The sequence below is a fragment of the Pollachius pollachius genome, assembly GCF_949987615.1.
Source record: "Pollachius pollachius genome assembly, chromosome: 14".
Lineage (NCBI taxonomy): Eukaryota > Metazoa > Chordata > Actinopteri > Gadiformes > Gadidae > Pollachius > Pollachius pollachius.
The window spans coordinates 2,257,468-2,284,106 of NC_136947.1; the positions used below are offsets into that span (position 1 = coordinate 2,257,468).

At 50.6% G+C, this 26,639-nt stretch overlaps 1 protein-coding gene across 1 annotated transcript in view; it reads left to right on the plus strand.

The window, feature by feature from the left end:
• The window catches only part of LOC307085664 (supervillin-like), a gene marked incomplete at its 5' end in the record, with an annotated part of 45,290 nt that overhangs the window by 912 nt on the left and 17,739 nt on the right, over positions 1–26,639 (plus strand). The window contains 20 exons of the mRNA XM_079750530.1: positions 795–858; positions 2,294–2,379; positions 2,487–2,544; positions 2,932–3,080; positions 3,829–4,732; positions 7,298–9,169; positions 9,722–9,901; positions 10,321–10,358; positions 10,867–10,934; positions 11,435–11,571; positions 12,340–12,462; positions 13,053–13,356; positions 14,143–14,199; positions 15,440–16,484; positions 18,230–18,746; positions 20,627–20,765; positions 22,522–22,578; positions 23,483–23,560; positions 25,196–25,346; positions 26,473–26,568. Coding sequence (XP_079606656.1) covers positions 795–858; positions 2,294–2,379; positions 2,487–2,544; positions 2,932–3,080; positions 3,829–4,732; positions 7,298–9,169; positions 9,722–9,901; positions 10,321–10,358; positions 10,867–10,934; positions 11,435–11,571; positions 12,340–12,462; positions 13,053–13,356; positions 14,143–14,199; positions 15,440–16,484; positions 18,230–18,746; positions 20,627–20,765; positions 22,522–22,578; positions 23,483–23,560; positions 25,196–25,346; positions 26,473–26,568 — 6,123 coding nt within the window. The remainder of the gene's footprint in view (positions 1–794; positions 859–2,293; positions 2,380–2,486; positions 2,545–2,931; positions 3,081–3,828; positions 4,733–7,297; positions 9,170–9,721; positions 9,902–10,320; positions 10,359–10,866; positions 10,935–11,434; positions 11,572–12,339; positions 12,463–13,052; positions 13,357–14,142; positions 14,200–15,439; positions 16,485–18,229; positions 18,747–20,626; positions 20,766–22,521; positions 22,579–23,482; positions 23,561–25,195; positions 25,347–26,472; positions 26,569–26,639) is intronic.

Below are 26,639 nucleotides of genomic sequence, written 5' to 3' on the forward strand. Positions count from 1 at the left end.
TCTCTCTCTCTCTCTCTCTCTCTCTCTCTCTCTCTCTCTCTCTCTCTCTTTATCTAAACCACGTTGTCTCTGTCTTCAAACCTCTTAAGAAACCTTCAGGCTGACTTATTTCCAACTCGGGGGAGACTCACATATCTTTCATATCATAGCTTATGAGTATGTCTATACCTGCTGTACAGGCCCTCATCTGTGCTTTTAAAACTCCCCCATAAACCCTAGACCCTGTCTGACTGTCTGACAAGTGTCTGACTGCACTTCATCTTCTAGGAGGGGGATAATTAGCCGGGCCGGGTCTATCAGGGCAGACAGCTATAACCGTCCAACCAGATAGACAGACGGACAGACACAGAGAGAGAGAGAGGGAGAGAGTGCGCGCGAGAGAGAGAGGGCGGGAGAGAGAGGGAGTGAGAGAGAGGGAGTGAGATGTTAGGATCGCGTGTGGCCAGGCTGTGAAGTGGAGCTGAGAATTTTCCTAATTTCCCAATGACAAAACCTCAGCTCTTGAAATAGATATAGGCAGTTTATTCTCGGCAGTGTTACACATCCATGGATCAGGGGCATGTCACACAAAATCTTATTTTAGAGTGGTCCCTAAAATAAGCACAAAACATGTTGGCTAATCCTGATGCACCGTTTTGTCGTCAAAGACGAGAGATGAGTGAAAGATCGGCCTTTAAACGTTCGCCCCAGTTCTTCCGTGAGACGAGAGCTGCTTCATCGAGACCGAAGACGGGGTTTCAGACGGTTTTTGTATTGTGTCGACTCTGTACTTAACCCGGTCTCTGTTTCTGTAGGATTCGACGACAAAGCGTCTCCCAGACTGTGTGCCTCGGTGTCCTTTCCAACGAGAACCTTAAGGTAAGCAGCAGGACGTGACGGAGGAACGAACCGTCCCCTCCAGCAGCGCTCAGTGCTGAGCTGGCAGCGCCCCCAATGCTCTTAGGTCAGGTGTTCTTCCCCCAGTCTGAGGTAGGGAAGCTTGCCTAGCAACTGGAGGGTCACTCACCAGCCCCGCCTCCTCCTGGCATGAAACTCAAGTTGTAAGCACTATTCTTACATTGCATAAATTCAAATGAGTTCAGGTGCCCTAGTCTTTTTTCAGTGGCTGATCGATACGTTTCTCTTTCACAATAAGTTTCAAATATTTCAATAAAATGTCAAATATTCCAGTCTAGTAGTCTAAGTGGTCTCTCATTTTGCTAAATCGGAGACCAACAGAGTACGTGTGTTTTATTGCATACCAAAATCAATATCAAACCGTTTTTTTTAAGCGTGCATTCTTGTGTACGCAGCACGTTCTGCAGTGCATTTGCATGGTCATCCACTCAGTGCCTGTGTAGGCTGTAGGTTTTAGCCTAGCTTTAAGACTATCATGTCTGCTAAGCATTAAAAGCCAGAGTTGGCTGGGGAAGCTTATCCCAAGATCCCTTCTTGGCATGCCAATAAAGGCCTCAATATATCACCTGAAGCAAGAAGCGCTCCACCATGCATGAGTTTTTGTTCCATAACGAAGGCACGGTTCTCTCTGTTTCTTCTCTGCTCGACGTCAGTATAGCGGCAGCAAAGCCAAGGAATTTAAGAGACCGATGAAACAACAAGTACAACCTTCTCAGTTTGCGTTGCGTAACAGCAGCTTGAAGCAGAAAGGACATCCAAGTTCTGGAGAATTTATAGTATTGTCAACACATGTTAGAATCGTCTCCAGGCCGGCGCCGCTGTTGACCAAAGATGATTCTTTCAGTGCGTGTGTTGCCGTGCAAAGCCAATATTTACAGACATGAGGTTTTGGGCTAAGCCAATATTTACACACATGAGGTTTTGAGCTCGGTCGATACCTGGTATGGAGCCATGAGGTAAACATAGAGTGATTAAAACTGGTGTTGGTGACTTCGCTGGTCTCCCCACGCCTAAGGCCTTAGGATCTGAAGGGTGGTGTTACAGATCGATTGACCTAGTTACTAAGACACACACACACACACACACACACACACAGCCTATCCTCAAAAAGGGATTAAGAAAGCTGCCTAGATGTGTTCTGCTTTTCTGAGGGAGGACTTCCAAGACTAAATGTATGGAAAATGTAGTACATCTTATACATTTTATTAAGTATTTCGTTATTTGTTTTACAGAAATGACTTGGTTTTGACCTGATCCAATCCCAACATTTTCTAACTGAGTTTAACACAAGTTAAGACATGTGTAATCATGCGACTTCAACATTGCTTTCTGCATTGAGCCCAGTCTCATAATATCGTGTTTTAGGTTGTTTTTCTTCTGGCCGTTGTGTGTTTAGCTTTCAGAGTGACCTCCTGGTAATCGAGAGGAGCACGTTGGTCAAGAGTGCTTCCGACATTGATCTTTTGGCTGTCCTGCCCAAGGGTGAGATTTGATTTATCATTTCTAAGAAATCCCTTCACCGGAAGCTCTTCTTACCGTTCCGGCTCACACAAACAACTAACCTTTATCATCTCTTCCCCCACACCCAGTTTCAGAATTGAAGAAACAATTTGAAAAGACCAGAGAGAGTGATTCTGGAATGAACAGGTATTTCCTGCCTTAAATTCCTATTCATGAGATCGTACTTTTTTTTTTCTTACAGAGCATTACATTTGTTTTTAGGATTTGCTTAAACGTGTGAGTGTGATTAGCCTTACAAGCCGTTTTGAAAATCGGCCCCTTATGACATCACAAGTGGGCGTGTCAAACTAGATGTGTGCTGATAGATCAGTCTACCAGCCTACCCAGTGGACTGTAGCAAACGTTGCTCATCTGTCCGTCAAACATCTAGTTGGACGCGCCCACTTGTGATGTCATTAGGGGCAGATTTTCAAAACGGCGTGTAACGGCTAATCACACTCGCGACTGTTGGCATGTCATGGGGCCTTTAAACAGTTGCCTCCCCTTTGACCCTTGACCTGTGACCTTTACCAGGAAGGAGAGGGTGGCCCGGCGGCTGGAGGGGTTCGAGGGGGACGCCCCGTCGGCCCTGGTGCCCGGGGGTCCGGTAGCCAATAGGATGCTGGAGGAGGACTCCCCGCGCTACACGCGCGCATCAGACCACTGTGAGCCGCGCCTGAAGGGTGAGCGTGGACCCCCGTTACCATGGAGACTCCCTCCGTGTGAACACTCCCTGTCTAGGGCTCTCTGTATGTGTGAAGAAGTTCTGAAGTCTTACTGTATTTAGGGGGACTTTATTTGGACTTTCTGTATGTATGAAGAAGTTCTGTATTTATGTTGACTTTGTGAGGACTTTCTTTGTGTATGTGGACTTTATGATGACTTTCTGCGTGATTGAGGACTTTGTGAGGACTTTCTTTGTGTATGTGAACTTTATGAGGACTTTCTTTGTGTATGTGGACTTTATGAGGACTTTCTGTGTGATTGAGGACTTTGTGAGGACTTTCTTTGTGTATGTGGACTTTATGAGGACTTTCTGCGTGATTGAGGACTTTGTGAGGACTTTCTTTGTGTATGTGGACTTCATGTGAACTTTCTGTATAGGAATGCTTTCTGATATAAAGACTTTTTGACTGAATCTGTTGTGCCTCCTGCCTAGCTGTTAATCAAAGCTGTTGTGGTACATGTACCTAAAGGAAATAGACACTGCACATTATAGGGAATTGTCTGCACCCTATGAGACTTTCTATTGTATTTGTAGACCCTGCACGTATGGTAAGCCTCCGTTGGGCTGTTTGCCGGACAGTAAAAACCTTGCTGCCTTTGGTCTCTTTGTTTGGGGAACAACAAATACACACAACATAGAATTAAAAAAGTAGAAAAACAATCTCTGGCTTCTACCCATAATGTGTTCCCACGCTCCGTCGACAGTGAGGCGCTACACCCGAGAGGAGGTGGACGCGCCCCAGACGCACGCCGCGTCTCCGGACAGGTCGTCGTCGCGGCTCAGAGTTGGCGGCGGCGGCGGCGGCGGCGGCGGCGGCGGTACCCGCGGCACGGCACCCACGGCGGTCCGCGCTGAGCCCGTCTCCGCGTCGTCCGGCGCCGCGTTGTCGGCGGACGTCGGCGGCCTCAGCTCCAAGGCCGAGCGCATCGCCCGCTACAAAGCCGAGCGGCGGCGGCAGCTCTCAGAGCGCTACGGCGTCCTCCTGGACCAGGAGCCCGACCTGGACTACACGCCCCGCCACCGGCCCCGCCGCGAGGGGCAGCAGGACCCGCCCGGCCCGCAGCCGCCTCCCCCTAGCGCCCGTCGGGACAGAGACAGGGACAGGCAGGCGGTCGGCGAGGACGGGCCGGAGCCCAGGGTACCCTACAGCTCCGGCGTCGGCCGGGTTCACATGCGCACCCACCCGGAGAAGGACCCCCCAGCCGGTGCCGGATCCGGTTCCGGTTCCGGTTCCGGTTCCGCCCACCACGCCCACCCCGCCCAAGCCCCGCCCCCGACACACGAACGGCCCGGCCGGTTCTCGGAGCGGGAGAGGGCCATGAACACGGAGAACCGCCGGCGGGGGGGCGGAGGGGCCGAGGAGCACGCCGTCGCCGTGGCGTCCAGACCCAGGAGCGAGGAGCAGTACCAGCCGCCCCAGACCTCCCAGCACCAGCACCCCCCGGAGCCCCCGGAGCGCAGCCAGCCCCCCTCCTCCAGCAGGGCGGCGGCGCCGATCTCCCCGCGCGGCGGCCGCCGCCGCAACTCGCTGCCCTCCCCGCGCTACGGCATCTCCCCCGGAGACCTGTTCATCGAGCAGCAGGCCCAGAGCATCCTCAGCAGACATGGGTGAGTCTGAGCGACCGCAGAGGGGCAGGTCCGTTGGGCCGTCGGCGGTGGGCAGGGGTTACGGTGGTGGATTTGAGCTGAATCGACGCTCAAACGAAGGCAGACTTACTGGCTGGCTGGCTGACTGACTGACTGACTGACTGACTGACAGATTGACTTGTTCAACGCCGCGCAGGATAGATGAAGTTTGGAAAGCGGTGAACGGTGCTCCAAGTGGTCTTGCAGTGCTTTGCTTCTCGTAGTATTGTAGAGGTGAGGGTTCCCCGTCCAGCCTGGGACGGAGACCAGTCTTACTTTGGAAACAATATCTTTTTTTGGAAAATTGGTTTGGGAAAGCGTTTGGAAATTAAAGTTTTCTTAGGAACAATCTTACAAACTCAGATTGTGTTCTCCGGGCTGTGTAGTTATCACCCCCCTGGTTCTATATCCGTTCACACCATGGCTGGTGATTATATACACTGTCAATGGATACCTGCACATGGAACTGTTAACAATATGAAGTTGATTTTGTTTCATAAAGAACTGAACATGTAACAGTGTCAGTGACAGACAGTGGCTTAGAAGCTATATTTCTATCGTTGCGTCTTTGGCTTAGGACGGTCAAAAGTAGCCATCAAGTTGTTGCTAGCAACTTACTATTGTTGCAAGGGGGTGGAACCATTCTATAATATGATTCCAGAGTCCTGTCACGCTAGCCCAGTTCTGCGGTCAAATATAAACCAACCATATGCTGTGTGAGTTCATGAAAGACTGCAGTGAGGGCTATGAATGGTGAGGCTCAACTTAGAAGGACTGCAATGCTATCATAAGAACATATGATGTTCGTAAAATAAAAGATTGAAGAAAGATTTAAAGGGCCGCCATGCTCTGCCTGTTTCTAATACAAGAGAGTAATGCTGTGTGGAGTGTGTCTGTGTGTGATGGCTGGTTTAACCTGTGCACAATGATTACTCAGTGTGCAACAGGTGTGCAGCCTGACCCAGCCCCAGAGTCCAATCAGCCGGACTCAGGGCCTGATGAGGCTGCTTAAACCAGCCATCATCCACATGCACTACACATGCGGCTTTATATGCGTGGTTTGAAAATATTGCGGTCTGCAAAATCAACTATGTTTCCGGCCCAAAAAAGTCTGATTATTGCTGTCATTGGCCCGATTTTTGTGTACTCCGTTGGGCGAATTCAAAAGAATTTGACAATGAACACAATTCTTTCAGTGAGCTATGTTAGTTAATTCTTTCTAGAGATTGTGTGATTTCCCCATCTGAATAAATTCCACACACAAATATGTATCTCTAAATCAATCTTGTTCTTTTCTTTAATATTTACTGATGGACCGATTTTGCTACTATGCCCACGAATTTTAGATTGTTTTGGCATGTTGGGGGGCCATATCAATGGTGGAGTAATAGTCATACTGATGAGGCATTTTTCATCGGAGGTGGGCAAGGTATGCTGTCATTCTCATTTGATCCCGTTCTAAAGGTCCAGTCTTACCTGGGGTATGATTTACATTGAAACAACAACAAATCAACATATGATATATCGTTGTAGCTATTCCAACAACAAATGGCTGGTCAATCAACCGTTCTTCTGCGATGTTGAATGCAGAATGCTTTTTGTTTGTTTGAATTTATTTGTGAGGATAGGAACAGGTATATTTTCGGAGCAAGAAGTGACCCAGATTCCCTAGATAACCTTCTTATTGAACAGCCGGTAAGACCACTTGCAGTCCCATCAGGAGCTGATGAAAGACTTTATTTTCTACAAAAGAGTCCCAGGCAGGAAAGAAGGGAAATTCTATGTATGTTCCAATATATTTGAAAACAGACTGCAGGTCTACATTCATTTCTACCTCTTCTACCGGTATCTTGGTTTCCAGTGTGACGATATTAGCTGGCCAGTCGACACAAGGATGTTAGGCTAGCTAGAGCTGTGGGGTCAGGCATAGCGTCACAGCTTAAACCAATTGATGCCGAGGCAAATGCAAAGGAGATTAATGCAATGCCTCTGTACTTTAGGTTAAAAGAGCACTGATTAAAATAGTTCTGCTCACTAATTAGGCATGAAGGGGCCAGTGAGAAGAGAGTTGTTTGAACTTTGAATCAATGTTAAACCCGGACTATGTTGCCACTTGACCTTGTTACTATTTTAAGGAAGGGTCTGATTTGGTCCTGCGTCTCGCTCTTGGCCCAGGACGGCTCTGGGTTGAATTGGGCTTGGCTTTTTATTGATTCAGTTTGTACATAACGATATAGTATATATATTTATACAGTTGTTATGCTTTCTATTTGTTGAAAATGTGGCCGTGTATTTTACAATCCATTTTTCTCGATAGACCATGAGAAAGAACCACTAAACGATGAGGTTGTTTTTTATTTTTAACCCACTGAATATTGTGTTATTGCTTTCACTGTCTTCTCTTCCCCACGGTGCAATGGCAAAATGTTTTCAGTATATTCAAATAGAACTAAACATCAACAACAACAAAAAAGTAAGTGTCACTATCCCCTCTTGATCAGCACTCAAATCACGCCATATCTCGTCATCTGTCCTCCCCCCTTTAAGAATCAGAGCGAGAGAGAGGTTACCGCGGGATGAAGCCGTCCACAGGCCATCCGAGTGGAGCCCAGACAGCCCCCAGGGGAACAGACCCCAGCGTCAGGCCGGTGGCGATGCTCCTCAGTACGCCGCGAAACAGCAGCAGCACCCAGACTACCCCGACTACCAAAGGTCTGCAGCCCCCCATCCACACCCAGGTGCGGGGCACGAGTCGGAACCGACCAGCGCCCCCGGCGCCAGGCCGCTGGGTCCGCCGGAGGTCCAGCGCCGGAGGAGGGTCAGCGCCGACCAGATCTACGCCACTCACAGGGAGGCCCGTCTGGAGGCCAGGCAGGAGGCCCTTCAGGCGCTGAAGGCGGAGCCCCACACGGCGGGCCTGCTGAAGAGCAGGAAGGCGGTGCTGCCCTCGGAGATCCGCCGGCGGGAGAGGAGCCAGGACGGAGGGCAGAGCGACGACAGCGAGCCGGAGACGTTGAGTCCCCGGATGCGGAGGGCGACCATGTCCGGGGACGACTGGAAGAGGGAGCGGCCTGCGGAGAGAGGCCTGGACCACCGAGCGCGAGGGCCGGTCACCGCCGGTGAGAGGTCAACGGGAGGTACCCGGCAGGGTCTGGACGGCCAGGAAGGGAGGGCGTCCAGGTGGACGGAGCCGCAGCCCCCGCCTCCCCACGCCACCCCACCACGCCAACATCCCCAGCAGCAGCAGCAGCTTCCTGAAAAGGTGTACCACAGGGAACCCGTTCACCAGCATCAACCGTTTCAGGTGTTGCACGATCCCCCGAAAGGAGAACAGTACGAGACTCCGCATGAAGCAGCCTGGAACCGCAGAGGGGGCGACAGGCAGCGGGACTTTGAGTCCCGACAGCCAGAGCCCCAACGAATCCAGCAGGAACTACAAAGGAGACCTCAAGAGGTCCCACAGCAACGCCCTCAGGAGGTGCCACGGCAACGCCACCAGCAGAGCCAACTGCAACAGCCTCAGGAGATCCCGGGGAAATGCCACCAAGAGATCCTACTGCAACACCCCAGGGAAATACCATTGCAGCACCCTCAGGAGCTCCAAAGGAGACCCCAAGAGATCTTACAGCAACGCCCTCAGGAGATGCCACGGCAACTCCAACAGGAGATCCCACTGCAACACCCTCAGGAGATCCCACAGCAACAACTCCAAGAGATCCCAATGCAACGGCCCCGGGAGATACCGCTGCAGCACCTGCATGAGATCCAACTACAACGCCCTAAGGAGATCCCGCGGCAACACCACCAGGAGATGCCACGACATCACCACCAAGAGATCCCTTTGCAACAGCCTCAGGAGATCCCACTGCAACGCCCCCAGGAGATGCCCCGACATCACCACCAGGAGATCCAACTGCAACACCCTGAGGAGATCCCACGGCAACGCCACCAGGAGATCCAACTACAACACCCCCGGGAAATACCCCTGCAGCACCTGCAGGAGATCCCAGGGAGACGGCACCAAGAGATCCAACTGCAACGGCCTCAGGAGCCCCAGATCCAGCGCCGGCAGGCCCTGACCCAGGAAAACACCCAGGAACACCAGCGGTCAGACTCGGCCGTGTACCTCCAGGACACCTCGTCCACCAGCAGGCAGTCGAATAGCAGCAACGGAGCGGGACCCAAGCCTAAAGTCCGCATCCGCTCCATGTCGGACGTGGGTATGGGCCAGCGCCCGGCCATGTACCGCACCGCAGAGCGGGTGTCGGCGGGCCGGGAGGTGGCCGCGGGCCGGGAGGTGGCCCTGGCCTCGGCCGCCCTGGGGCTGGCCAACGGGGAGGTGGGCTCCCTGGACACCCGGGTGTCCGTAGCTCGGCTGCGCCACTCCTACCTGGAGAACGCCAACCGCAAGCCTGAGTTGTAGGTGACCCGGCATGCATTGGCGACCGCTGACTAACCCCGCTCGTGTGCCCGTGTGCTGTGAACGTCTTGCGTAATCCGGCCTACGGCCTTGTCATAAAAGCAGCAAAAGCATTATGAGGGGTTGGGAGAACATGAATTTCGCAACGGGGACACGTTGCGTGCTGCGGTTCTCTGGAATCTGCCATGGGTTCATTCAGCCTCATTCGTTTGACGAGTGCTTGTTGTGTTGGAAACGGTTTTGGCGGTTAAACCGATGCATGCCTTGAGTGACACGCGGCGACCCTGCCGCAGCTGTCGCTCTGCCACGGGGGGTCGGCGGTCGACTTGTCTTGCAGTATCAGTGTGGGAGCGACCCGCCGCCTGACCTACTCAGATAACTCGGCTGTGCGGTTCCCAGGAGACGCTTTAACCAACCCCGCTCAAAACAAAATCATGTCGGAAGCAATTGTTCCTAATCCTGATGATCGCTCGCTCACAACTCGAATCTCCCCTCTGTGTCTGTGTGGTCTTCTTTGTCAATGTTTCCTACGGGATGCGTCCCACCTCAAGGGAGCCCACTAAAGTAGAGCTGTCAGCGGTGGAAGTGGAGCCGGCTCACAGCATCGGAGCGGAGAGGGACAGCGGTGTCCGAAGGCCCCGCCGCTACATCACCCCGGGGCAGGACAGCCGTATGTCCGAGCGCTGCCGGACCCAGCCCATAACCTCCGCAGAGCGCATGGAGTCCCATAGGTACAGGCGGGAGGACTTCACAATAAAAGCCCTCCTTGGTGGAGAAAGTCCTCCGTGTACTAACAACTTGACAATCTTTCAAAACGACCTATAGCTGACAACTTGCAAAGTATGTAATGTTATGCACGATAAGAATTTGTAAGTTAACATCTTTTATGCATTTTGTGATGTCGGAAAAGGATGAGGTGTACCATACCATTTTTGCAAAGTTTGTAACTGTATCGGGAGACACTATCCTAGTTTGTGATGCTTCACCTTACTCTGTGTGCCAACAGTCGACTTTGCCAAGAAAACACACATTTTGTTGCAGATAAGCAGATAACTGTGATGTGCCTATCCAAGACTGCAGCTGTCAGACGCTAAATAAACCCTTTTTTTCCTGTATGGTCACGCCAATGTTTTTGTCTTTGTTTCCCAAGGTCTCGCTTGAGTCCAACCCAGCATCAGGAGGCTGATGGTAAACACTCTGTTCCTCTTTCTTTTGTCTCTATGTTGTTATACTAAAGGATGAGGTATTATATAATACTATCTATACTAGATATTAGAGATAGCTTTGAGGTCAGCATAACTGGAACTCGATTAAAGGTCCCATGACATACCACCAGGTGTGAGTGTCATTAGCCTTACAAGCCGTTTTGAAAGTCTGTCTCTTATGTCATCACAAGTGGGCGTGTCCACCTAGATGTGTGACGGATAGATGAGCAACGTTTGCTACAGTCTACCAGGAAGGTTGGTAGACTGATCTACCCAGCAAACATCTACGTGGACACGCCCACTTGTGATAACATAAGGGAGAGATTTTCAAAACGGCTGGTCCGCTAATCACACTCACACCTGATGGCATGTCATGGGACATTTAACAGCTAGAGCAATTTAATTGTCTGATTTGTTATATACTTCCTAGTGCTATACATGTAGACAGTGTACTGCAGTATAGCATAACCAATTTTTTTCGTATTCCCCAGCCACAGATGAGCAGACGCTAGACGAGAGAGCCAAGATGAGCGTGGCTGCCAAGAGATCCCTCTTCAGGGTAAACACTCTTGTTCGTCTGCATCAACCAAAATACCAGATTTAAAGGAAAATGCACCTTATAACAAAGAAATTGAATATTCTTACAGATTCCCGATGTTCGATTGATTCTCTTCAGGCGTCACGTTTTTTTAAACAAGCATTTTAACAAAAAAACAAACACTTCACCTTATGATGTAATACCATGAAGCGATCCAATCCGTATTACAATGCAATACTCTATTTCCAATTTGATGTCAGTCTCATGCATTCCCTTCAATTCCAACGACAAATGGCTGGTCAACCAACCATTCTTCTGCGATGTTGAATGCAGAAAAAACTTCTTGTTTGTTTGCATTTATTTGCGAGGATGAGAACAGGTTGATTTTGGGAGCAGGAAGGGACCCGGATTCACTAGATAACCTTCGATCTGGTTCAGTGTATCTCCAAACCCTGGGACCTGGCCCTCTACCTCGTTGTGTTGGTCTTAAACCCGAGACGAGTTTCTCTGTCTCCTGCCAGGAGCTGGAGAAGGCGTCGGACGGCGGCGTTCCCAAGCCTCGCTCCCGTAACGTGGCCGTGGAGCGGCGTCTCCGCCGGGTGCAGGACCGATCCCACACCCAGCCCGTCACCAGCCGGGAGGTGGTAACCGCCAACACGTAGGTCCCTCATGTGAACCTCTTCTTATGCTAGAGGTGACATGCTACACCTGGTGGTGTAGCATGTCACCCTTTTGAAAATCGGCCACTTCTGACACCACAAGTGGGCGTGTCCACCTAGATGTGGGCTGTAACGGCCAATCACACTCACACCTGGTGGTATGATGTGTCTCCTTTAAAGGGGAACCGCCACACTTGGCTGTTTTCTAATCAGATATAAGATTACTTTGAGTATGTCTTTTCTACAGAAGCCAGTCTACACAGTGTTGATTTGAGGCCTTAACAGACTGTTCTTGTTTTTACATTTAACTTCAGCTGGCCGAGATGTGGTCCCTGTTTAATAGGACATTACTTGGCACATTACTTCTGGCAACATGATTGGGCAAAACAAATGCAAATGAAACAAACGCCCAGTTCACCCAAATTCAAGCCTGGCTATCAGACTTTATATTGTTGATCTAAGGGCTGACTTGTGAGACTAACATGCGCTGTAGGCAAAAACCGCATATAGTGGCAAAGACCACATCTGAATCGATCAGCAAGGCCTGAAATCTGAACATATCCCTGGTGTTATCTATTTGGCTCATCTCCTTTCCTCTCCTCTCCTTTCCTCTCCTCTCCCCCCATTCTTCGCAACAATTTGCATCCCATCAAATATCGTTCTGCACCTTCTCTCCTGTCTTGTCTATGTGTACTTGTGACATCTATCTGCGTTAGGCTTTCTCATGTTTACCTTCTGTTCTTCACTTGAATTGTTATTTTCTGTAGGGACACTGATGTGACATCACATCCTGTCGTCGTTCACACTGCGGCCCGAAACTCTAGCCCTACTTTAGTCAAAACCACCACGACCAGCTTAAGGTACAAGTGTGTGTTGGTGTGTGTGTGTGTGTGTGTGTGTGTCTGATACCATTCCTGATTGTGGTTCCTAGACCCATAACGGGGTCAGCATTAGAGCTATCATTGAATCAACATACTAAAAATTAATTGCGAATGCACATTTAGTCCACTGCCCTCTGCTGGCCAATATGCAGTACTGCAGTTGCACTTGGCTTAGCTGAGTACACCTTGTAGGGGCAAGGAACAGAACTGTGTTTACACTATAGCTCTGTTATCCTTCTCCGTCAGCCTTTTCTCAATTAAACACTAATGTTAGGGATAGTGTCTTCTTGGAAAGGTCAAAGGTTGAGAACCTGTGAGTTGGGTTTAAGTCCAGCAAGGACTTCAGCCACCACAACCCTTAACCTTTTCAGTTTGGGAAGAGCAAGTGTTGTAAATGACTTGTTTGATCCTCGTAGGTCTAGCGGTTGAATTTATTGCATCTATGGATTTTTCAGTTTATTTTCCCGGATTCAAAAGGTTGCATCGGAAATAAAACTAATACAAATAAAATGAAAATAAAAATAAAGTTTGCGACCCATCAACTTCTTACCCTTTGCTCACCGTAAACCTGCTGACTCCAGTCTCCCCCCCGTCCCTAGCACCCAGAGCCAGGAGAAGGAGAACCGGGACCCCCAGCGAGGCCAGCCCCCGCCCGCCCCTGCTCCCGGAGGGGGAGGGGGGGAGGGCCAGGGGGTCCCGCCCTCCGACGAACCCGACCTGTCCAGCCTGAGCCTGGCGGAGAAGATGGCCCTGTTCAACCGCCTCTCGGGCCCCCAGAAGGCCCGCGAGGAGGAGGGGGAGGAGGCCGGGGCATCGGCCGGGGCTAGGGTGGGGGACACCCGACTGCGCCGGGCCAACGCCCGCTTCCAGACCCAGCCCATCACCCAGGGGGAGGTGGACCAGGTCAGCTGCTCATGGCAAACATTTCGTTTTTCTTTAAAGGTGACATCTTTTACCACCAGGTGTGTGTGTGATCAGCCGTTACACGCCGTTTTGAAAACGGGCCTCTTCTGACGTCACAGGTGGGCGTGTCCACCTAGACATGTGCCTAGGTGGACACGCCCACTGCTAATCAAACTCAGACCTGGTATAAAATGTCATCTTCAAAGTGCAAACAATAGAGAACATAGATTAAATCGTTTTATAATACACTATACATTATGAGGTTTGCAAATGTGCTGTGGTTTAACCCTTTTCCAATTATTAATTTATGTTGGTATCATACGATTCTGCTGAGGAAAATCCTTAAGGCAAAGTTACCGTGATCATTTCAATGTCCAAATGTGTGGTCAGTCAGCGGCCTTGCTAATTGAAGGCTTTGTACACTATCAAACACTGAGTGAATTACAAGCAGATACACCCTATCTCCTTATACACCACTCAAGCTTATAGGGCATTAATATGGCAAGACGTTCACAATTACCCAATATCTCAATGTGCTCGGCGAAGGATTTGAAGGACGGTTAGGAGATAAAACGGTGAGGAGAGTGTACACAGTGAAAATAAAGAATTCACCCGTCTTCAAATCCATCCATGGTTCCAAAGTTGAGGAGGAAGTTGAATGAATGAGTGAGACAGTAAGCGGTACGTTCTAGCCTGAGTCCCCGCCAGTGTTCTGAGCCAGGTCGACTGCCACATAGGGTACGGTGTGAGGAGGATGAGGAGGTAACCACTGGGGTGTCCACACAGGAGGCTGAGCCGACGGGTACCCCCGCGGTATCCAGCAGCGACAATCAGGGAGGACACGTAAGCTCGACCCAGCTGCATATCACATGTTCATGTTGCCACTCCATGTGTCTGTGGCGGTCTGGCAGCCTCCGTGGTGTCCTGCTTTGTGAGCCAGTGACCCGTGATCTTTTGCTGCAGCTTGTCCTAGCTGAAGGCTCAGCATGAGATCTTCATGAAGTGCGAAACAGGAGATGTGCTTGTTGTGGCTTTTTTGCATCATAGGGTCGTCGGAAGGTTTTCATGTGATATTGTTTTGAAGTAAAGACGACATGCCCTGCTGTGTACATGTTTTGTTTGTTTGGCTCTTTATAAGTAAAGCAGCTGCTCTTTCAAAGCGTTTGTTTCATAGCAAACATGAGTCTGCTGATTGCTCGATCAGCAGTGCCTCATGTTTTCAAAAGCGCACTTAAAAGGTGCGATTTAAGGTGCACTTTACAAAAGATAATTGACTATCTGCATGTAGCTCTCATGTAGACTCTTTATACAAGTTTGGGTACAAGAAATGCAATTGATGATATTTGGATCAAGTTTATTCTAATCGTGATTCAGAGGTTGTAGGTTGTGCATCGCTATCATCATAGCTTACCATCTGCTCTGTGCATTCATTATCGATTTATTTTGCCGCGTTATCCATTCCTGACTCGAATGTACGCACATCCCCACCAGGTGGCGACGTTGCGTCTAAAATCAAATCTTTTGCGGCTTTAAAGTGGCGCACACATGATGCGCATGTATTCACGAATACAAAATAATTCATCGATTTTCTTGGATGATTGGATCGGACATCCTGAATGCATGTCAAATTCAAAACCATGTGCTTATCAATGTCAGTTGTGTAATGGCCAGTGTTATTGTGCATGGCAGGTTTTCTGAATGACTTTGTATTTTGCTGACTGTGCATTTAACAGCCATTCTGGATGAAACAGCAGTAATGTGTTGATAAGAACAAAAAAAAGAATCGTACATCATTACATCATCACACCTGCTGTTCTCAGTTACATGCACACACACCCACACACACACACACAAACACACACACACACACACACACACACACACACAAACACACACACACACACACACACACACACACACAAACACACACACACACACACACACAAACACACACACACACACACACACACACACACACACACACACACACACACACACACCCTGCACCTCAAGTCCCCACCAGGCCGCCCTCTGACCTCTGACCCCTCTGACCCCTCGACCCCTCGACCCCCGTGTCCTGCAGCTGCAGAACGGAGGCGGGGCCAAGCTGGAGCCCCTCTCGGCCGCCCTGGTCCGCTCCGTGGCGGCCGTCACCTCCCACGCCTCGGTCACCACCGTCGCCATGGCGACCAGAGGGAGCAGCAGCAGCGGCGGCGGCGGGGGCGTCGGCCATCGAGACCGTGATGGTGGCGACGGCGGGGAATCCGTGGGCCCACCGCCACCAGCACCACCAGCACCACCTGCACCACCTGCACCACCAGCACCACCTGCACCACCAGCACCACCAGCACCACCACGACACAAGCTGCCGCAGCCGCCGCTGCCGGTGGGCACCACCGCCCACCACCAGGAGGGGGCGCTCAGATACTTCGCCATGACCCAGAGCGGGGACCCCGGCAGCCCCCAAGAGGCAGCCGGGCCCGCCTCCCCCGCCCGCCTCCTCCTCCCCCACCACCCGGCAGAGGAGGGGGAGGGCAGGGAGGAGGAGGAGGAGGAGGAGGAGGAGGGCTGGACAGGGATAAAGAGAGAGGGAGAGAAGAAGAAGGAGGTGGAGCGAGAGGAGGAGGCAGAGGAGGAGGAGAGGGAGGGGGGAAGGCGGCGGCAGCGGGGGGGAGGAGCCAGACAGCAGGGGAGTAGGAGGGGCCGAGAGCCGCTCCGCCCCGGGCGGGAACAGGGGCGGGGAGACCGGGACGGGGGGGGCCGGCTGCCGCTTCATCCCTCAGCCCCCAGAGCGGAACCCCAGCCGCTGCTCGCTTCTGGGTCCGAGACCCGGCACCAACAGCACCCCCGAGCCCGGGGAGACCGCGACGCCTGGGAGACACGACACAGAAGAGGAGGAGGAGGAGGAGGAGGAGGAGGAGGAGGAGGAGGCGGGGAGGAGACGGAAGCAGTTTACCCGGGAGGCGAGGCAGCGGCGGCGGCGGCGGCGGCGGAGACAGTGCTCAGCGTCTCTCCTTCGGCACAGGCTGTGAGGAGCAGAGAGAGGAGCAGAGAGAGGAGCAGAGAGAGGAGCAGAGAGAGGAGCAGAGAGAGGAGCAGCGAGAGGAGCCGGGCACTGGGCTGTGCAGGTAGGTCGTCTGGCCGGATCCCGGCGTTAGCTGGCGAGGAGACGGGGAGCGGAAGGGGACAGGAGAGATGAGGAGAGAGATGAAGAGGGACAGATGGATCAGGAGAGAGAGAGAGAGAGAGAGAGAGAGAGAGAGAGAGAGAGAGAGAGAGAGAGACGGAAAGAGAGAGAGAGTGAGAGAGAGAGAGAGAGAGAGAGAGAGAGAGACAGATGAGGAGTGACAGATGGATCAGGAGAGACCGAGAGAGAGAGACGGACAGAAAGAGAGACAGAGGATAAAGGACAGATAGATCAGGAGAGACGGAGAGAGAGAGAGGGACAGAGAGAGTCAGAGAGACTAACAGATGAAGAGGGACAGAGAGGGAGAGGTGACATGAGAAAGACAGAGAGGGAGAGAGAGAGAGAGCCAGAAGGGGAGATGGATGGGGAATGACAGGAAGGAAAGAGAGGAAATTATTCCACATAATTCATGTCATTATCCTCATTGTCTAGCACGCCAGCGCCGGCACCCACAGCCAGTAGCCTCTACGCCCTGGGGGGGAGTTGATTTGCTAAACACACAGACACGGAGCGAACGACCAGAGGGAGACTGGAGAGAGAGAGAGAGAGAGAGAGAGAGAGAGAGAGAGGAATATGGTGGGGGGGGAGTTGGGTGGGGGGAAATGTCTGGGGTTGCATCTGATTAGCATATTTTTACAAGCATTTGCAGTCCCAGCATCCTTTGTCTGCAAATGGGAAGGGGCAATCTTTTTCCTGGCGTCCTGTTGGTCAGCTGTTTGACAAACACACTCTGTGTGTGGGCGTGTGTTTGTGTGTGCGTGCGTGTGTGTGTGCACGCGTGGGTGTGTGTGCATGCACTGATTCTTTATGGATTTCATCCCTTTCTACAAAGGAGCTGTGGTGGTCTTCATACAGGTTCATGAAAGTAAAGGGAGGGAGGGGGGGGTTGACCTGCTTTTCCTCTGTGCTAGTGCAGAATATACCTCCCTCACTCACAAACACATGCACCCACCCACACACACACACACACACACACGCACACACACACACACACACACACACAAACATGCAGGCTAAACCGGGACACAGGCACATGAGAGCCCTCGGTATCAGAGTGTGTAACATTTGCGAGTGTACGCATGAGTGAGGATAAGGGGGGAGACAGTAAGGGTCTTGTCCCCGGTGTCTTTCATTCGCCCCTGCACGGAGGACACAACGCTGGAGCAGACAAGACTACTACTATTATGATGTGTTGGAATGAAGGCACGCCGCTTTGAATATCAAGGGGAGAGCCCCCCCCCCCCATTTCATACAGGATACACTGGACATCTAATGGTTGAACCGATGTCTGTGTGTGCTTGTGTGTGTGTGTGTGTGTGTGTGTGTGTGTGTCTGTCTGTCTGTGTGCGTCCATGCGTCCATTTTATGTGTTAGGGCTATGCAATGATATGACGTGATATGACGTCATCCCCAAGAACTTACAAACACATAAATGGTTAACCATTTTCATAATCGGTCAACTCGAAGTTGGAGGTGTAGAGATACATTTTAAAAAAAGCACCCAGCGTGCGTTGAATATGAGGCCATGACTTTCTAAATTACGATCCTATTCTTTTGTAATGACAATGGATATGGCCGCAAAACTAAAAGTTGATTCCCAAGGCAAAAGGTTGCCACGGTTCTCTGTGTCCGATGTACGGAGACGTCTCTCTGTGTGTGACTCATCTCTGTGGGCGACTCTTCCAGACCGGTCTGAGCACGCCGCGTCGGTGAGGACCTCCAGCACCACCCTCTCGTCCAGGACCATCTCGCTCATCTCCAGCTCCCAGCAGCAGACCCACGTCCAGCAGCCCCAGGACCCCTCCAAAACCATCGCCCCGGTGTCGCCACCAAGACCACAACCTCCACCGCCGGCGACCCACCCCAAACCCCAGCCCTCCTACCGCCTGATCACCTCGCCTCAACCCTCCCCTGCCCCGCCGGCGACCCACCCCAAGCCCAAGCTCTCCCAGCCGCCGCGAACCCCGCCCAGTCCCCAAGGCTTCGCCCGGCCTCTCCCAAAGCCCCAGCACCTCCCGATCCAACCCCACGGTCAGGGCCCTCCCCCGACCCTCCCCAAGCCCCAGCCCTACCCGCTGGTCAAGTCCCAGTCCCTGCCTCTGGATCCCTTCCAAGACTTCGGCGGTGAGCTGATCTCCCCCAGCGGCTCCGCAGACCGCCTGTCCGACATCATGACCTCCAAGCAGATGTCCATCAAAGACAGGTATGGGTGGTCGGTCGGGGGGGGGGGGGGGAGGGGGCGTTGGTCGTGGTGTAGATGGTAAATGGTCTGCATTTATATAGCGCTTTTACCAAAAGCACTTTGCAATGTTGCCCAACATTCACCCGTTCATGCACACATGCAGCCATGCAAGGTGCCTTGCTCAGGGACACCTCAACGCTCAGCTAGGAGGAGCCGGTGATCATACTAGCAACCTTGCGGTGACCAGCCAACCCGCTCTACCTCCTGAGCTACTGCCGCCTCATGGTTATGTAGATTAGCGCATCGTAGTCATGTCACTTCATAAGTTTGAATGCGAGACACGTATCTGAACTCCTTTCGGCTCAGTCTGATCGTAGCTAGCGCGGCTGAGAGGAAGAGAGTGTGGTGGAGGCGTAACACATTTCATTCACAAGTTGCTTCATTAGATTGATGCGTGAAAAGCAGCGTAAACGCAAGGAGCGAGGAGAATACATGAGTAGTAGAGAAGGTAGATTACATTGTTGTGTATTAGCGTCCGCTTTTATCCTAGGCAACTTCAGGCAAGTGCATTGAACCACGAAGATTCAACCCAAAAGGTGCAAGGGTCATGCCAGTGCATACAATTCATCAAGTGGTAGAGAATCATTTTGGTTAGAATGGTAGAGAAACAAATCTCACAAATCTTAAGGATTAAGGTCAAGACTCATTTCGAATTTGTGATTCAGCCCTTAGTCACAGTTACAGTCTCAGAGGGCCTCTCAAGCACACATTATTTGACAACTCTTTACCCCCACATCCCCAATAGACAAAGATAAACTCCTCAGAACCCAGTGAGAACAGGAAGCAGCCCTTAGCAGGAACACATAGCAGAGATCCCTCTTTCCAGGGATGGCTGGGAGGGCAACAGATGCTGACTGAACTGATATTTAAACGTACCAATTTTGCAGATGTTCTTCAAATATAAACGTTTGGTTGAAATGATGACATTACGAAAGAACAGTTTAGTCAGAAGCGTTCTTGCAATGTGAAAGTAAGAAACATTTTGTACTGCTTAATGCAGCAGGCAGAGTGACTGTTCAAGGTCAGATTCTAATAGGTCAACAGTTTCCAGAGCGTCTTGCTGGAATCAGGTCGTGAGTCTGTAGCTCCGTGTGCTAGCGGGATGTGGGTTCCTGTCATCCTTTTTACCTTCACTGGGAGGTGAGGAAGATTTATTTTTAGCGATGCTGCATTTCGACTGCGAGGAGGCCCACAGAGAGAGCTGTGTGTGGACCAGAGAAATCCTGCCGGCGTCCACGAGTTCTGGAGATTAACCTCCTCCTAATGCCCTCCTTTCTGCCTTGTCCACGCTGCAGACGCCCTCACCATGACACACTTTCCCCTCTCCACTAAACCATTCGTTGATCAGAGCTTCTCTCGCTTGCTTTTCGAAGAGTTCAACGAAATTTATGGTCTTTTAATGACCTTTTAAGTAAATGACGATTGAATCTGCCTTTACTGTAAGTCGTATTTTGAAAATTTCTGTTTTTGAATGCAGTTTGATGGTAGGTTAGTTTCACTTCATAGCATTCATTGCATCTGTTGGTTTATAGGTCAATGCTGTCACAATTTGGACCCTTAACATTTAGTGATCCTCCTGTTTTGGAATTGAAGTGTAATAGTCACCAAGAATTACGTTAGAAACCCCATCAAAGCTACCCAACATTATCAACCGGTGTTAGCACAATTTAGCATGATTTCAATAGACTTACACACTGTATATTATGTCTGCGTTTGTGTGTGTGTGTGTGTGTGTGTTTGTGCATGTTGTGTGTGTGTGTGTGTGTGTGTGTGTGTGTGTGTGTGTGTGTGTGTGTGTGTGTGTGTGTGTGTGTGCGCGCGCGTTTGTGTGTCTACACCAGGCTTGCCCTGCTGAAGAAGAGCGGCGAGGAGGACTGGAGGAACCGCATCAACAAGAAACAGGACGTGGTCAAAGCCGCCGCCACAGAGTCACAGCAGCAGGTCCAGCTGTGGGAGACGGAGCATTCCTACATGAAGAAGGTTTGTTTTGAACCCAAAATACACCCGGAAGATCTCTATCATTCATTCATTCATTCATTCATTCATTCATTCATTCATTCCTACATGAAGCAGTCCTACATGAAGAAGGTTTGTTTTGAACCCAAAATACACCCGGAAGATTTCTATCATTCATTCATTCATTCTTTCATTCATTCCTACATGAAATAGACTTCATGTAGAAGGTCAGGTTTGAATCCAAAAATACACCCAGTAGATTTCATTCATTCATTCATTCGTTTATTAATTCAACTATCATGCTGCTCTGCATTAATACCCCTATTGCGATCTGTTTTGACAGAATATCTGTGACCCACATAATGAACAGTTGCAGAGTATCCATAGGCCTTCTTTGGCAATAATAGTTTAATTATTAGAACAATTATACTAATTAAAGCAAAATTATAAAATTATAATTTTATAATAATATAATACTATAATACTAATAATGATTTTAATGCTAATACCATATAATAATAATAAGAATAAGACAGAGTCTCATTATTCAGCCTCTAGCCTTTAAGGTTGGCTGGCTGTAGTTGTCTTCCAGCCGGTAAATGGGCCCAGCTGCCGGGCTAACCCATTGGTTCAGATCCTGTGTGTGGGCGGGGCAGGGGCGGGGCAGGGGCCGGGGGCGGGGTTCAGGCCCTGTAGGTCCTTGGATGGGAGGCATATGGGACAGGTCTCTGTGTGGAATGAACAGTCTGGGGTGTGTATGGAAGAGGAAGGCGTGAACACTGATACTGATCAAACAAAACCTGCAGACTCTGCAGATCCCGAGTTCCACTGCGCCGCTCTGGGCTCAATCACCACTGAAGCACACGCCACTGTGTGGATGGACGGAGATCAGGGGCATTGGACCACACAGCCACTTTAATGTGAAGAGTGTTTGTCCTTTTCCTTCTCAGTAATGCACGATAAACGCATACATGTTTCTAACATGACATGAAAAAAGGGTTTGTCAAACGGGTGTATAGTGGCTATTTTAATATACAACGACTCTATTCCTCAGAATTACAAAACTAAATAAATGATGCTTAATATATTATTTACATACCGGGTTATGGTACTTAACCCTCCAGTTCATTTGAGACCGTTTAATGTAACCATATGTTCACTATTCAGTAAACCTGGTTAATCCTGCTGACTAGGTTTATGCAATCACAGCCATACGATAAGAAAAGTTAAGATAAGATAAGGGAAAGTATTGACAACACAACTCAAAATAACCTATAAAGAATTAGAATGAGTTTATTGTAAAAAAAAGTTAAAAATAGTATAAAATAAAACTAGTCTCTGCAGAGAGGCCAAACAACGCGACACGCATACAAAGGTTGAAGCGCTGGAGTGAGTCCCGGACAGGCGGCTCACCCCAGTGTCAAAGCAGGGAAATGTCCTTGAGGGCAGCGCTGCAGATAGGGATGCCACCACTCCCGTCGGCCATCTCGGGAGGCAGCTCGTGGTATTGCTGCGTCCGAGCCAGCCGAGGCTGTCTCAGGTCCCCTCACGGGCGATAAGCGCGGTATAAACAGTGAAATGGGGACTACAGATAACAACTAAGAGTCACAGCGTGTTAGTGTCTTGAGAGCAATACGTCTTATGGAAATTTCCGTTACAGTCGGAACCTATCTTATCTTATGCATGTATATCTTATATTAGAAGGTGGACATGGCTACACCAACCCTCCCTCTATATGTGACCTACTCTTTCCTTTCCCCCCCCGCCCCCTCCCCTACAGGAGGAATCCGTGGTCATTCAGGACTACTCCGCTGTGTCTATGTCCCAACAGCTATGGGTAAGCCCCTGCTCTGTTAGCCAATCAGTGTGAGCCCCTTCAACCCCTCCCCCTTCTCCCCCTGTCAAACATACCCCCCCCCCTCCCCCTCTTCGACCCCTGACCAATGAGCTTTGTTTGGCTTTGGAAGCTTTCTTGCTTCTTTTTTTTCAAAACAGCGCTTTGTGTTGGGTTGGAGTGCTAGGCTACTTTTCTTCCCCCCTGTCAGCCCCCCCTTGAAGCTCTGGCTGCCAGGGTGGGGGGGGGTTGGTCAGGGGGGCTTGTGTGAGCGCCATGGACGGTACAAAACACGGGAGATGCTGGCTGTGTACTGATCCATGTTGACGTGACGCTGCATCTGGTCAGAGGCTGTTGTTGAGCTTCTGAATTGAGAGGTTGACCGAATGCTTCGACAAGGTTAGCTTAATAATAAGATGACGTATTCATTGATGTTGTCGCGTGTAGATGTTATATTGTCGAAGTGTGCGTGTGTGCGTGTGTGCGTGTGTGCGTGTGTGCGTGTGTGTGCGTGTGTGTGTGTGTGTGTGTGTGATTCAGCATTTTGCTATTGGCCTTCGTCAGTTACATTTTGAATTTGGAATCCTTAGCTGTGCATTGATGAACATAGCCTCCTGCAGATCCCCTTTGTGGATCGATGTGAGAATGGTTCTCCACACTGACATTGTTATGCTCCAACGAACAGCAGTAGGAAACACATCACACGTAACCACGAACAACCTTCATCTTCTGAACACCGTGCTGCGGCGACCTCTTCTGTGACCTCTGAGAGCTCGGCTCGCCGCTCCGCTGTCTGCACCCCATTCCTTCTGTACCCCCCCTTCTGTGATCTGCACCCTTGTTACATTTTCCTTTTCCTTCTCATCACCTCTCTCCCCGCGCCACGCCCTTCCTCCTCCACCCGTAGGAGCCTGTCTTCTCCTCCACCTATTCTCCCAACCTCTCCCTGGGACAAAAGTGTCTGTATGTTGACCGTGCCGCTCAGGTAAGGGCGTCGCCCCGGAAGGCCGTGCATGGTTTGGTCTGTCCTACTTCTTCAACACCTCTCTCTCCCTCTCTCTCTCCCTTCCTCCCTCTTTCCCTCTCTCCTCCTCCCCCCTGCCTCTCTCTCTCCCTTCCTCCCTCTCTCCCTCTCTCTCTCCCTTCCTCCCTTTTTCCCTCTCTCCTCCTCCCCCCTGCCTCTCTCTCTCCCTTCCTCCCTCTCTCCCTCTCTCTCCCCCCGCCTCTCTCTCCCTTCTTCACTCTTTCCCTCTCTCCTCCTCCCCCCTGCCTCTCTCTCTCCCTTCCTCCCTCTCTCCCTCCTCCCACCTCTCTCTCCCTCCCCCATCTCTCTCTCCCTCCCTCCCTCCCTCTCTCCCTCTCCCCCTCGCCACCTCCCTCTCTCCTCCTCCCCCCACCTCTCTCTCCCCCTTCCCCCCTCTCTCCCACTCACTCCTCCCCCCCTCTCTTTCTCCCTTCTTCACTCTCTCCCCCCCCCACATATCTTTTCCTTCCTCCCTCTCTCCCTCTCTCTCCCCAACCTCTCTCTCCCTTCCTCCCTCTCTCCCTCTCTTCCCCCCCCACTTCTCTCTCCCTCCCCCCACCTCTCTCCTCCTCCCCCATCTCTCTCTCTCCCTTCCTCCTCAGCCCTCCCCCCCCCCACCCACACACTCTCTCCACCTCTCTCTCTCTCTCTGAGTGAATCAGTCCTGACAGTGTAACAACAACTTCCTCGACTTTTTCTTTTGCGTCGCTGTCCCGTTGAATAGCGAGGCCCTGTCTCACTCAGCTCGCTGGCGGCCACGAGTTAAAGGGTTTACTGGAGTGTGTGTAAACTCCGGGACTCCCGGTTAGATTAAGAGGTTCTTTAGAGGAACCGGCTTGCGGTGAGGCGTCCTCGTCCGCTCCGATGGACTCGCTCGTTCTCGAGTGCTTTCTCCGAACGCACCGCCGTTTGGTGCGGGCGTTACGTGACTAATGGCTCCTCGTAATGGAGTTGTCTCACCGGGTTAGGGTGATCTATGGAGAGTGGGAGAGATGCCCTGAGGGGATGTTGTCACGTGCGCATAGAAATGTGCAAGTACTATTATAAGTGTTATGTCATTCTTATTGGGAAGTTTAAAGTATATGGACGTTTTTATCATCATTCTTCATTTATCGTCATTTATATCAAAGCACCAATAAATGTCCTCAGTTTGTTTGGTGTGGTGTCCATTCAGCGCCACTTATATATATACATTGATACTGAATAATTACAACAACATAGAAATTCACCCAACGCCCTAAACCTAATGTGCAAAGAATGTTCCACGTTTTGTTTTGTGTGTCACTGTATGGAGCTGTCTGTAAGATAACGTCAGCTCTGGGAGTGATCTTGTGAATCCTAACTGGCAAACTAATACGGTTTGACCTGTAAAACAAATGACACGCCTACCTCTGAACTCTGAACATCATGCATCCCGCCCGGTAATCAAGTCTGTGTGAATAACTGTGTTTGCGTGTGTGTGTGTTTATGTGCATTTGTCTGTGTGTGTGTGTGTGTGCGTGCGTGCCTGTGCGTGTGCGTTTGTCTGTGCGTGCGTGCCTGTGTGTGCGTCTGTCTGTGTGCGTGTCCCTGTGTGCGCCCGTGTGTGCGTCCCAGCGGATGGGCGAGGAGATCGTGGAGACCCAGATGAGCATTGAGGAGCGGAAGCAGATGATCTCCACCCGCGAGGACGCCTGGAAGAACAGAGGCCGGGGCGCGGCCAACGACTCCAGCCAGTACACCGTGGCCTCGCGCATGGTGAAGAAAGGTGGGCTCTCTGTGGGCACTGGGAGGGGCTGCCCTGCCCCCTCAGCGCTGTTAGAGCGATAGATCATTTGGTGCCCCCTTGGGGAAATGGTTCTCAGTGCATGGACAGATACACATGACCGTTAACCGCAACAAAAACGTGCAAACAAAAAAAACAACCACTGACAAGACACATCTAAGGTTGTTGGCTTTTTAAACCGACAATTTAAACCTTCTTTTTAGATGTTTGGTTATAAAGATGATGGGTTGTGGAATGAATGACTGTCTTGGCCTATTTTTGGAGAGGGCTGGGTATTGAAACCGGCTAACTGAGGGTAATAGTAGTGTTTGTTACATGTTATTGGTGACATAATACATCACCAGGTGTGAGTGTGATTGGCCGTTACCAGCCGTTTTACAAATCTGCCTCTTCTGACATCACAAGTGGGCGTGTCCACCTAGATATATGATGGATGGATCAGTAACGTTTGCTACGGTCCACTGGGTAGGCTGGCAGACTGATCTATCCATCATATATCTAGGTGGACACGCCCACTTGTGATGTCAGAAGAGGCATATTTGTAACACGGCTTGTAACGGCTTATCACAGTCACACCTGGTGGATTAATCTGTCACCTTTAAGGGTGATCCTTGTCACCAAAGTGCGCTCTGTCACCAATGCCGTGTGATCAATTGTACATTCAGGTTATGTGCGCACCTTTGTTACCAGCCTGCTTTTTACACGCTGCAAGTTGCCTTTATTTTAGATCTAGTCTTGCCATCTTACTTAAGTGAGATGTGGTGAGATTACTATGCTGAGTTATTTTCAATGCTATAGTGATTTTTGTAAACAACATCTTTATTATCCATGGTTCTTTATTATATATTGTTCATTATAATAATGAAAACAAGGTTAGGGTTAGGGTTATTTCTTTATATATATTGTTCACTATGATAATATGGATGTTTTTGTTTATTTGCTTAAGCATCTTTAGTAAAAGAAAACTCCTAAAAGAAAAAATCATCCTCAGTGTATTCTCGATGCTTGGCAGCCATTTTGGTTTCCTCTCCCCTTCCTTGCTGTTGTCTGATTGGTCATTGGTTTCCTCTCTCCTTCCCTGCTGTTGTCTGATTGGTGGTCTGCTCAGGGCTGGCCGCCTCCTCCTCGGTCATCAGTCCTATCCTGTCACCAGTGGCTGGAAGGTTCAAGAACAGCAGCCCTGCTGTCAGCAAGCCCCAGGAGGGTGAGACACACGCACACACACACACACACACACACACGCACACACACACACACACACACCCATAGATGAGA